The sequence below is a fragment of the Symphalangus syndactylus genome, chromosome 5 (genome assembly GCF_028878055.3).
Source record: "Symphalangus syndactylus isolate Jambi chromosome 5, NHGRI_mSymSyn1-v2.1_pri, whole genome shotgun sequence".
Lineage (NCBI taxonomy): Eukaryota > Metazoa > Chordata > Mammalia > Primates > Hylobatidae > Symphalangus > Symphalangus syndactylus.
In genome coordinates this window covers 93,167,048-93,179,285 of record NC_072427.2, presented here as the reverse complement: position 1 = coordinate 93,179,285, position 12,238 = coordinate 93,167,048, and the positions used below count along the sequence as shown (strand labels likewise).

General features: G+C 36.6%; 1 protein-coding gene across 12 annotated transcripts in view; it reads left to right on the top strand.

The window, feature by feature from the left end:
* Nucleotides 1-12,238, top strand: part of TTC3 (tetratricopeptide repeat domain 3) — a 124,995-nt gene that overhangs the window by 11,684 nt on the left and 101,073 nt on the right. For 7 of the 12 annotated variants that reach the window (XM_055279656.2, XM_055279655.2, XM_063639257.1 and 4 more), the window contains exons 2-10: nucleotides 2,363-2,517; nucleotides 2,949-2,991; nucleotides 3,314-3,464; nucleotides 3,917-4,004; nucleotides 5,355-5,408; nucleotides 6,415-6,535; nucleotides 9,425-9,510; nucleotides 10,815-10,909; nucleotides 12,049-12,111. The exons of the other annotated variants lie outside the window; for them this stretch is intronic. In XM_055279656.2, the coding sequence (XP_055135631.2) occupies nucleotides 2,374-2,517; nucleotides 2,949-2,991; nucleotides 3,314-3,464; nucleotides 3,917-4,004; nucleotides 5,355-5,408; nucleotides 6,415-6,535; nucleotides 9,425-9,510; nucleotides 10,815-10,909; nucleotides 12,049-12,111 (845 nt within the window). In that variant the 5' untranslated portion in view covers nucleotides 2,363-2,373. The remainder of the gene's footprint in view (nucleotides 1-2,362; nucleotides 2,518-2,948; nucleotides 2,992-3,313; nucleotides 3,465-3,916; nucleotides 4,005-5,354; nucleotides 5,409-6,414; nucleotides 6,536-9,424; nucleotides 9,511-10,814; nucleotides 10,910-12,048; nucleotides 12,112-12,238) is intronic. 12 annotated transcript variants of the gene reach the window in all.

Here is a 12,238-nt window from a genome sequence, read left to right as displayed (position 1 = left end):
GAGGCTGAGGCAGGAGAATCGCTTGAACCCGGGAAGTGGAGGTTGCAGTGAGCCGAGATCGTGCCAATGCACTCCAGCCTGGGCGACAGAGTGAGACTCTGTCTCAAAAAAAAAAAAAAAACCAAAACAAAATAGAAAATAAAATTACCCCAGTGTCGTAATTACAGTACAATTGGTGCTGTGTGTTGTTATCAGTGAGATTTGCTAGGCTTGATTGACCAGTATCAGTCTGCCAGGTATGAGCACATTAATTGTATTGTAATTGACGCCATGATGTGTGGGCTGTGACAGTTCTTGGCTCTTTCTGTATTTTATGCCCAAAAATTTGTAAGACAAGTGAGATTAGCATATACCTCATATTATGTGCTATAGTTTGGGTGTTCCAGTATCATGTTTTCTGGTCATTGTTCACTTTTAGAGTTAAATTTTTTAAACTCTAGAAATATTCATGCAGAATAGGTCAGGTTCTAGACATTATAGATAACCAGTCTTTTGTGGAAGGTCATTAATGATCCTAATGAAAGCAGTTTCCCTTGAATGGTCGAAGTGGAAACTAAATCGTTAGGAAACTGAAAGTGAATGGGAATGGAGGATTCAGATGGGTGAAAAACGAAGAGTTCTTGATGAAGTTGAAGAGTGGCTGTGGTAGGAAATCAGGAAGACATGAGCCATAATGACTCTTGGCTATGGTCAGAGAGGAGCTAATAAAAGATTTAACAACTGGTTTCAACCCAGGTAGTGATCCGAGGTATCACCCTGGGGTGGGAGAGCCTAGTGAGGTAGGCAGTGAAGTTCATGTTAGTTGAGGAGGTTGTTAAAATACAAGGTTAGGGGATTGTGTGCATGGACCTCGATGTGGCTGGGATGATGATGGAATTTGGAGGAAGGAGAAAAACACTGTGAACTAGTTGCCAGTGATCTTGAAACATGACAGTAACCAAGAGATAAATAGGTGACAATGACAGGAAAATTAGATGTAGTAAAAGAGAGTGTTTGAGAGCAGAAGCTATGGCAACTTAAGACTGGATTTGAATCCTTCCTAGGTTGGTGACATGAGCAAATTAATTGATTTAAGTGAGAATTTTCCCATCTGTACAGTGGAGATGACGATAATTGTGCCTGCTAAGAAGAATTGCTGTGAGGATTAGTGAAATAATGCATGTAAAACATTTGGTACAGTATGTGACACATAGTACAAATAGTTTGCTAGGAAGATTGTTATTATTCTTCACTTGTGACATTGTGAAGTTTTCATACAGCAAATTGGACATCATGAGATGGATTGATTAAATAAATAGATTTGAATTTCAAGGACTGGTAGTGGTCTTGCTTTGGAAAGAAGAAACTTGGTTTATCCTAATAATAGTAGGCTAATAATGGTGAAGTGATAGGTACAAGGAATAGTGTTAATGATATGCTGGTGATGATAGGAAAAGAAAGCCATTGTATGGGCAAGAGCTAGAAGTAATAAAATGGTGCATTTTTCAGTGATATTTGGCCTATGTAGCTATTCTCTGATAACTATAAAAATCCTTATTATTGAAGTTTCTTCAGGAAAAAAAAACCTAGTCTGAAACTTTAGCACTAATCCCCCTTGCCCCTCATTGAAATACGTATTTTTAAAACATGGCTTTTGATAATTTGAGGGTTTTTTCCTTTTTGCGATTTAGCAGTGCTGATTGTATATTGCAGTAGTTGTGAGAGCATTAGAAGCAGCAGTCGATAGGTGGATGGAAGGTCTGGATGCCGCCTTGGGGAGTGAGGAGATTGGCAGACTTACCCTGTACCACTCTAGCCCTACTCCTTTGCCCAAGACAGAAACACACTGAGAGATGGATAGGAAAATATGAGCAGTTGATAGGAAAGTTCTTAGTGGAGTCAGGATTTAGGTCAGGCCAGGAGATTGAGAATATAATAGTTTGTGTATGATGAAATGGCATATTTCACAGAATGCAGTAAAAGCAGGTAGGGTACAAGTGCAGCAACCGGAAGATGTCTTTTCTTCATTCAGCAAACATTTATTTGAGAGCTTACCATGTGCTAGGCACATACAAAGATAAATAAGATGCCCTTAATGATCCTCCATTTAAAGGAGACATGTAAACAGGTTAACTTAGAGTACAGATGGTGAATATGTGAACCTAAAGAAAAGAAGAAATAGATTAAATTATCTGGAGAGAGTCAGAGGAAAAGTCAGCAGAATGGGGACGAGAATCTTTCGGAGCTCAGTGTTCTGATAGGCGTTATTTCCTTGGGGCATAGGTTCCAAGTATTTTTCTAATATACCATAGAAGCCAGGAAAACTTTATTCTGTTATCTCAAATGATTTAATTACTGACTTGAGTTTGTGTTGTCTCCTTAGACTTGTGCATCATGGACAATTTTGCTGAGGAAGATTTCACTGTGGCAGATTATGCCTTGTTAGAAGATTGCCCTTACGTGGATGATTGTGTCTTTGCTGCTGAATTTATGACCAATGATTATGTTCGTGTGACTCAGCTTTACTGTGATGGAGTGGTAAGTCGGTTTGCTAATTTTTCATTTTTGACATTGTGTATTGAAGGTTTTCTGGTTTAGGGCTATCTGAGTAAAGAAGTTTTTGTGGTCCGTGTGTTTTGACAGGGAGGTACACATGCTGTTGAAAAGTTGATTTGAGAAGGGAAAGTAAGCACTGGCTCAAAAATAAGATTGTGGAATGACAGAGAACGAGTGGTGGCAAAAGGTGGTTTTCTGACAGGGGATTAGAAAAGCTCTTGGGGAGAGCCATAGAAGCAAACTCAGGTAATACTATAGAAAGGGTCTCAAATTAAGACTCATTGGCTGAAGATGTGTTTGAAGCATATAAATAAATGTCCACTGGAAGGTCTTTGGTTAGTTCTGATAATCCTTAGATTAAAAATGAAGAACATTTCACTAGACACAAATCAAAATAATTTTCTTCTTTTTAGGGTATGCAATATAAAGATTATATCCAAAGTGAGAGGAATTTAGGTGAGTACATTGGTATTTTTAATGTTAATTTATGGAAAGACTATAAAGGGAGGTCCATCCATCCTGTCATAGCAATACAACAGATTTATATGCCTTTTAAAAATGTATTCTTACTAGTTTTTCACTAGAAATCAGAACTTTTCTTTGTTAAAATAGAGTTTTAGCCAGCACTTAAATATTCTTAACATTTAGCAGGCTAAAATACTTCATTCATTCATTTCTTCCCTCTCCATATCCATTTTTTGCCTTTTTACTATTAAGTGTTGATTCATTAAAAAATGAGGCACAAACATTAATTTTAAACTTTTTTTTTTAAATTAAGAACTTGACATCTGCAGTGTATGGTGTAGTAAACCAATTTCTGTCCTGCAAGATTATTGTGATGCCATTAAAATAAACATCTTCTGGCCACTTCTGTTTCATCATCAAAACAGTTCTGTAATATCACGATTGCATCCCTGTGTGGACGCCAAGTAAGTTACTATATGTTACTCATTTTGTATGGACAGTGATAAGCATGTTACTCAATACCAAGAAATGCAAGTTCAATGGAAGGCTTATGTCTTATTCTTGTATGCTGCTCAACTTTTGTCTAATAGGGTGGAAAAAACAAATACTTGAGATTTGGATATGAATGAATAATTGTAACATAATCAGTGAAATTCTGAATAGTACTAGATGGTAGACTGGAAGCCGAGTCAGGAAGAATTAACATGTTTGTTTGTAAGTATCAGTGTCATAGTGCAGAAGAGAGGAAAAAGATACAGTATTTTGTTCATTTAATAAATAGCTTAGTTATTGTTACCTAGAGCGAAGAAAAAGAGAACTTATTTTTTAATGGTTTGAGATATATAGCTAAGCATAAAGTTCAATGAATTTGTATATATGAGAATCTAATCTTTTAAAAAATAAATTTGTCTTTAAGCAATTCACGTGCTTCTGAGATAAATTTGAAGAAATTACAACATCTTGAGTTGATGGAAGATATTGTGGATTTGGCAAAGAAAGTTGCTGTAAGTGGTAGAATGTAGGTTCCCCCGAGCCCTTGGTTTAAATAATATAAGCATTTATATGGTGTTAGGCTCAAATGACTAATTTATAGCAAGTAACAGGTACTGGTTTTAGTTTTGGTTAACCTGAGATGAATCTGCTGTCCGTCAGTGCGTGCTCAGTATTTGAGAGATCAGGGAGATGGCTGCTGTCATGATTCTACGCTGGGGACCAGGACTGCATCTTGTCATTAAAGGATAGAAATTGGAACTTGTCACAGAAAGTGGGGTATGGGTTCATGGAAACCTTTGCCACAGGTTCTGAAAGTGATGTGCTCTATCTGTTGATATAAAATCACATCACCATCAACAAATATTTTGTCTTTGGGTAGGTAGACTTTATCAGGGCAGATTTGAGGAGGTGTCCTTCCTTATACTATTGAGATAAGTTGAGAGTTTTTGTGGTTTTTAATTTTTTTTTGAAAGCTATTGGATAGCTTTTTAAATTTCAGTTGGTTATGGAGTCAAGTGTTGTTCTTGGTACTATTAAATTTAGAAAGGGCATTCTGATGTTTATTTTCTGCAGTAGTTATTTGCAGTAACATACAAGCCAGTGTACCTTTATAAAAAAATTTAAGTGCAATGAACTTTATTATTATTTTTGAGATGGAGTCACCCTCTGTCGCCCATGTCGGAGTGCAGTGACGAGATCTTGGCTCACTGCCATCTTTGCCTCCCAGATTCAAGCGATTCTCCTGCCTCAGCCTCCCAAGTAGCTGGGACTATAGGCGCCTGCCACCATGCCCGGTTAATTTTTGTATTTTTAGTAGAGACGGGGTTTCACCATGTTGGCCAGGCTGGTCTCGAACTCCTGACCTCAGATGATCCACCCGCCTTGGCCTCTCAAAGTGCTGGGATTACCGATGTGAGCCTGTAGAAACCTCGCCTCTACTAAAAATACAAAAATTAGCCGGGTGGTAGTGGCACGTGCCTGTAATCCCAGCTAGTTGGGAGGCTGAGGCAGGAGAATCACTTGAGCCTGGGACGTGGAGGTTGTGGTGAGCTGAGATTGCGCCACTGCACTCCAGCCTGGGTGACAGAGTGAGACCCTGTCTCAAAAAAAAAAAAAAAAAAAAAAATTCACATGTCTAAAGATTACACTAAGTTATTTTACTACTAGAACCCTAGGGGAGACTATTTTGGAATTCTTGTCTTGGGTCTTAAGGGATAACTTGGTCAATGTAAATGCTTGTCGGAAGTGTACTACTGTGTACATATAGTAGTGTTCCTAAAATGTAGGCCATTTTTCCGTTAGAAAAGTCAAGTAGAATTGACTGAATAAGGAAAAAAATGTGTCCTTTTTTTATTTTTCAGAATGATTCATTCCTTATTGGAGGCTTATTGAGAATTGGTTGTAAAATAGAAAATGTAAGTGTTAAACACTGAACTTGGCACAGCCACTGTGGATGAGTGGCAGTCATCTCACTGCTCATTTCCCCTTGTATTGAGTCCATACTCTTAATGTTCTATATGTGGTATTTGGTAGTATTGACTTCTGTATTTTCCTTAAGGAGACTCCTCATTTTGGGGATTTGGATCATTTTCTTTTTTTTTTTTTTTTTTTTACCCATGTACATAGTATAATTTTGAGCCTATTTTACAAGTGGATTCCTTTTCTCTTTTAGATTATTTACCTGGCTTATGTTTCCCCAAATGAAATTATTAGGCCTCTGGTATGAATATTTTTTGATATGTAATTACTAGGTAATCTCCAGATTCAATGTTAAACCAATTTTTAGTGATACTGATGCCATAAACATCTCTGTTTACCTTAAGCCCATTGTTAACTTTAATTTTTGAAGTTACTTTAGACATTAGAAGTACAAATAACATTTCTGTGAATTCTTGATCCTTCATGGAGATCACTGCACTAAGTGCCCATTTGCCCAGCCACATTTTCCTCTTGTTCTTATCTCCTTATTCTTCTGTTTGCCACAGACCATGTACAATATGTAGTTCCTTTGGAGAACTTTAATCTATAAATTTAACCTTGGGGTAAGGATGGAAGTCTTTGTGTAGATGAGATCTGAGAACCCTCATTCACCTTGTTATATTGCACTTGCCTGCTACCCCGGCAGTCTGGCCAGGTTGTAGACCTCAAATTCCAGGTCTGTAGTAATTGCAGAAGCATCTTGAACTCTGAGGGTGGCCTGAGGTCACCTGAAGAGGTAACATATATGAGTCCATGGTATCTGTTAATTTATATGTCAGAGTCTGTCTACTCTAGGTTACATGCCAGAGTAGCAAAAAATAAGTGGTTGTACCAGTTTTGTATTAAGGATCTGAAATACTTGCATAAGATGAATTTATAATGCCACATGCAAATTTAGAATTAATAACCAAAGCCCCATTCTTCATTTCTCTTTTGAAACAGAAAATCTTGGCAATGGAAGAAGCTCTGAATTGGATAAAATATGCAGGCGATGTAACAATTCTAACTAAATTAGGATCAATTGACAATTGTTGGCCTATGTTAAGTATTTTCTTTACTGAATGTAAGTATAAATGCTTTAAATTTTTACTTGACTCAGTTTTTAAAGGTATTTGGGAAAATGAGATCTGTAGTTATGTGATTTCTGATTTATCTTAGAATTTTAAAAAATGTTTTTATTTTGTTATGTATGACTGCAAAAGAATTTCTTTTTTTTATTATTTTTTATTTTTTTAATTTTTATTTATTTATTTATTTATTTTGAGGCAGAGTCTTGCTCTGTTGCCCAGGCTGGAGTGCAGTGGTGTAGTCTCTGCTCACTGCAAGCTCTGCCTCCCAGGTTCACGCCATTCTCCTGCCTCAGCCTCCTGAGTAGTTGGGACTACAGGCGCCTGCCACCACGCCTGGCTAATTTATTGTATTTTTAGTAGAGACGGGGTTTCACTGTGTTCACCAGGATGGTCTTGATCTCCTGACCTCATGATCTGTCTGCCTCGGCCTCCCAAAGTGCTGGGATTACAGGCGTGGGCCACCGTACCTGGCCGAAAAAGAGAATTTCAAACTGGTAGTTTTATTCTATATTTTCTGTCTTAATTATTTTTATGGCATTGTACTTTAAAAATTTTCACTGAATGGATATTGTAAGTTGTTATATGTAATACTCAAAGAGACCACAACTGGATAGTCTCCTTTGTAAGAAAAAGTCACTGAAGCTAAGCTTAGGATTTTTATTTTCTTCATGAATCTGTTATTCTTTTATGTATGAGGTAACTGGCTTACATATTTCTTTTACTTTGTGAAATATTTTTCTTTAAAGCATTTGAATATTAGCAGTGTTTTTATAGTATAGTTATAGGAATCTTGAAACAGGAAAGGTTTGGCTTTTCAGTAGATGATGACCAATAATTTACCATCTGTGCTGAGATAAAGGCAAATTTTGCACTATTGACTTAAGTGCTAGAAAGGAATTAAATGAAGACACATCTTTCTCCTAGGTTTATTAGACACTGGGGTGTGTTACACTGATAGAGGTTGTTCTCTTCATTGTTTTTGAGGCCCTTAATTATAAGCTAGATTTTATGGTGGAAGTAGAGAAGCAGTATCTTGTATTGGGTACACCTCTTTAGGCTTATAGCTGATTTTTTACATTCTATTTTCTTTATAATAGCTCTGCAAGGTGGCTGTTACTATCTTTATTTCAGCAGTGAGCACACTGACTTTGAGAGGTTAAGTGTTGTTTCTGCAGTCTAGTAAGTAATAGGTAAGACTAGATAAGTCAGATCTCTCTGATCTCAAAGCCCAGGTTTTATTCCATGTAATCTTACTCTGTCCCTTAGAATTTCTTTATTTGGTGACTTTCCTAGGTCCTTTATTGAATCTTAAATTTTAGGTGCTCTTTTCACTTTAGAAATGAATATGTTTGGCTAGAGGCTTAACTATAGTTTTGTTGCAATAAATTTTTTTTTGCCACTTTAAAATATCCTTTTTGTATAATAGCTTACAATGTAGAAAATGAGCCTGATAGGCCGGGCGCGGTGGCTCACGCTTGTAATCCCAGCACTTTGGGAGGCCGAGGCGGGCGGATCACGAGGTCAGGAGATCGAGACCAAGGTGAAACCCCGTCTCTACTAAAAATACAAAAAATTAGCCGGGCGTGGTGGCGGACGCCTGTAGTCCCAGCTACTCGGAGAGGCTGAGGCAGGAGAATGGCGTGAACCCGGGAGGCGGAGCTTGCAGTGAGCAGAGATCGCACCACTGTACTCCAGCCTGGGTGAAAGAGCGAGACTCCGTCTCAAAAAAAAAAAAAAAAAAAGAAAATGAGCCTGATAAACTTTAGTTACTTACTGCATCTTAATTAGTTTATTAAATTTTTATAATAATAGTGTTTCAAATAACTTCTCAATGTAACATTATGCTCATGAGAGTCAAAATACTGAATAAAAACATTTGAAAGTATTTATTTAAAATACGTTGAGCATCAAAAATCCAAAATCTGAAATGCTCCAATATTTGAAACTTTTTGAGCTTTGCTATGACACTCAAAGGAAATGCTCGCTGGGCGCGGTGGCTCACACCTGTAATCCCAGCACTTTGGGAGGCCAAGGTGGGTGGATCACGAGGTCAGGAGATCAAGACCATCCTGGCTAACATGGTGAAACCCCGTCTCTACTAAAAATATAAAAAAAATTAGCCAGGTGTGGTGGCACATGCCTGTAATCCCAGCTACTGGGGAGGCTGAGGCAGGAGAATCGCTTGAACCCGGGAGGCGGAGGTTGTGGTGAGCCAAGATCATGCCATTGCACTCCAGCCTGGGCAACAAGAGTGAAACTCTATCTCAAAAAAAAAAAAAAAAAGGAAATGCTCATTGGAGCATTTTGAATTTTTGGATTTGGGATACTCACCCAGTATAATGCAGATATTCCAAAATCCAAAATTATCCAAAATCCAAAACACTTCTGATCCCAAGCATTTTGAATAAGAGATACTCAATCTTTATATTAAATAGATTGTAGAAAGTAGTTTTCCAGGTTTTTGTTTTCATGCATTTTTATTGAATATTGTGCATGGTACACCATACATGCTTGACAATGTTTATTGAATTGACTTAAGTAATTATGTGGCCTATTTGGAATATGTTATGACAGAGCATTTATTGTAAATACAATTACAACTAATATAATAATAAAGGTTTTTTATTGCTAGAAATAAAAAGTGAGATTAGATTCATAGCAAGCAATAACTGATGTTTTCTGCAACATTTTATCAGTTTATTTTTTTACTAAGTTATTTAATAGACATAAAAGGTTACAAGAAACATGTGCTATTTAGAAAGAATAGTAATATAGGACCTTTGTGGACTCACCTAACTTAAGAATTAGAATATTATCAATACCAGTTTGTTTTTTTTTTTAACAAATGTTCTCTCTTGCTCTCTCCTAAAAATAAAATTTAGACAAGTACCACATAACTAAAATTGTAATGGAAGACTGCAATTTGCTTGAAGAACTTGAAACTCAAAGTTGTATGGATTGTATAGAGGTAAGAATGAATATTATAAATATATTTTAAGATTTGCCCATTAGAACTTTTAACACTCAGAGGAAGTTAATAAAACTGCTGACAATATACAATTCATAAAATTGGATGACATATTTGAGGGAAAGAACTAATATCTTGATCAGAGTTTTCTAATGATTTAAAAACCATTAATTGAAAGTGAAAATTTGGTTTTTAAAAACTTTAGTCTTTAATGAGTTCAAGAAATATGATTTTCTTTGGTAACAGCTGAGATGTAATTCACATGCTACACTGTTCACTCTTAGGAAATAGGACTTTAACTCAATTTTAAAAAAGGAATTCGGGAAAATATTTAATGTTCTATTGAATTTCCTAATGCTGTTGATATGATGTGATGTAGTTTATTTTTAAAAAATTGAGTGTTCGAAGTGAAAAGTTTTAGTTTTTTCTCTAGCACCTTTCATATATATTCTCGTTAACCTACCAACTCATGCTTTGCAGTTAATCTAATCAGCATTGCCTCTATGTTACTGATTTATATATGTTTTTCGGCACTAAGGCTTCTTGAATAATATCACATTTGCTAACCTAAAGTTAAAATTCTACTTTGCATCTATTTTTTAGCCTTATTACCTTATTTGCCTTATTGATAAGGTATATTTAAAAGTGGGTCTGCCAAATACCTCACAAAAATTTTAGTAATTATTCATAATGTGATGGTTTTGTTTACTTTTTAATATTCTCTAACAAAGTTAGTGTTGAGTCATTCAAGACAGGTTTATTTAAATATATATACCGAGGCTGCGCATGATGGCTTACGCCTGTAGTCCCAGCACTTTGAGAGGTTGAGGTTGGAGGATTGCTTGAGGTCAGAAGTTCAAGACCAGCTGGGGCAACATAGCAACACTTGGTCTCTACAAAAAACTTTTAAAAATTAGCTTGGCATGGTGGGGTGCACTTGTAGTCCTAGCTACTTGGGAGACTGAGATGGGAGGATCCCTTGGGCCTGGGAGATGGAGGCTACAGTGAGCTGTGATTGCACCACTGCCCTCCAACCTGGGTGACAGAGTGAGACCCTGTCTCTAAAAATACGTGTGTGTGTGTGTGTGTGTATATAGTGTGTGTGTGTATATATATATATATATATATATATATATATATATGTAACAAAATATTGGGTATTGTAATCTCATTTTCTACATAAATAATCCCCTATGTTATTTCTGATATCAAAGATAGAAATCCAGATCCATTTTTCCTAGGTATTGGGTTCTTGATTATTTTTGGAGCTAATTGATGGGTCTTCTTTCACCTTGGTTTCTCAGCAAGGAGAACTAATGAAAATGAAAGGAAATGAAGAGTTTTCCAAAGAAAGATTTGATATAGCTATTATCTATTACACCAGAGCCATTGAATATAGGTAAGAGCAAATAGAACAAAAGAGATCCTTTTTCTGTGGCAGATCAAGTTAGAATGGTAGTCAGAAGAAATAAAAACAAGACAGAGAACTGGAGAGTATCTTCCAACTTGTTATGCAGAATAGATTTTCTCATCCTTGGGCATTAGAAGCATTGGAGATGGCCTGGGTATATGAAGCTAACATAGTAGCATAAGTCGAGCAAGTCAGGCAAAATTGTGAATTTTCTCTTCCATTTTCTTTAAAACTTTCCAGCACAGAGTTACCTCTTTTGTCTTGTTCTCATTTTGCAATCAACCAAGTCCTCCCAAGTTATTAACTGGTCAAAAAGGATTAAAGGATTAGTTCTTAGTGGTTAAGATGCCACCCATTCAGGGTTTTTTGCTTTCTAAGAGGGAACTTTTACAGGATAATTGAGAGAATGCATACACGCTCTCTACCTTGTCTTCTCTTTGCTCAGCTGCTAGAATTTTGTAGCTTTCTTCCAGATGTGCCTCATAACTGTGCCCCTGTTGTCTTAGTCGGGCCACTTAATATTGTAGCAGCCTTTGAAGGGTGCTCTGTAGCCACTGCTCTTTTTCCTCCCTTGTGCATCTCCACAGGGAATGAGGGAATCCGGTTAGTGTACCACTTCTGAAAGGCTGCTGCCCTATTCTTTTGAGGAAAAAGTGGAGGAAAGGGAGATACGTTTCACCACACAGTCAGATAAAACTAAAAAACAAAAGTTCAAATGAAGCTATTTTAATTTGCAATTACTGTAGGCTTCCTTTCTCAGTTCTTTGTCAAAACGACATAGTCCTGACTTATAATATAAGTAATCCTATCCTCTAGAGTTACTCTGTAGTTTGCTAGCTCTTTAATATGTCTCATTTGATCCCCCAACAGCCCTATGAGTTAGAGCAAGTAGAATTATCTTCATTTTGAATATAGGGAAGTTTAGGTTGGTTCAAACACAGTTACTTTTGTAAGAAGTGAAGGAACGGGGACTTCACCAGTTAAGACTCCAGGTCCTATATTCTTTTTGCTCTGCCACACATATGTAAAGTTTAAAAAAAGTTTTCTCATATCTTATGTTTTCTGCGTGATTTTTATTTATTTCATGTGTAATGTGCTTTACTGACTAAAGATTGTGTCTTTTTAAGACCTGAAAACTACCTTCTTTATGGTAACCGAGCTCTTTGTTTTCTTCGTACTGGACAGTTTAGGTAAGTTGGTTAAAGTATCTCAACCACTGAATTACTATGCTAAATACCCATTTTTGGGAAACTTTTCTGTTTTGCAGGTATACAAGAAAATCCTTGACTAGTTCTTTGGCAGAAATACTGAAGTGGT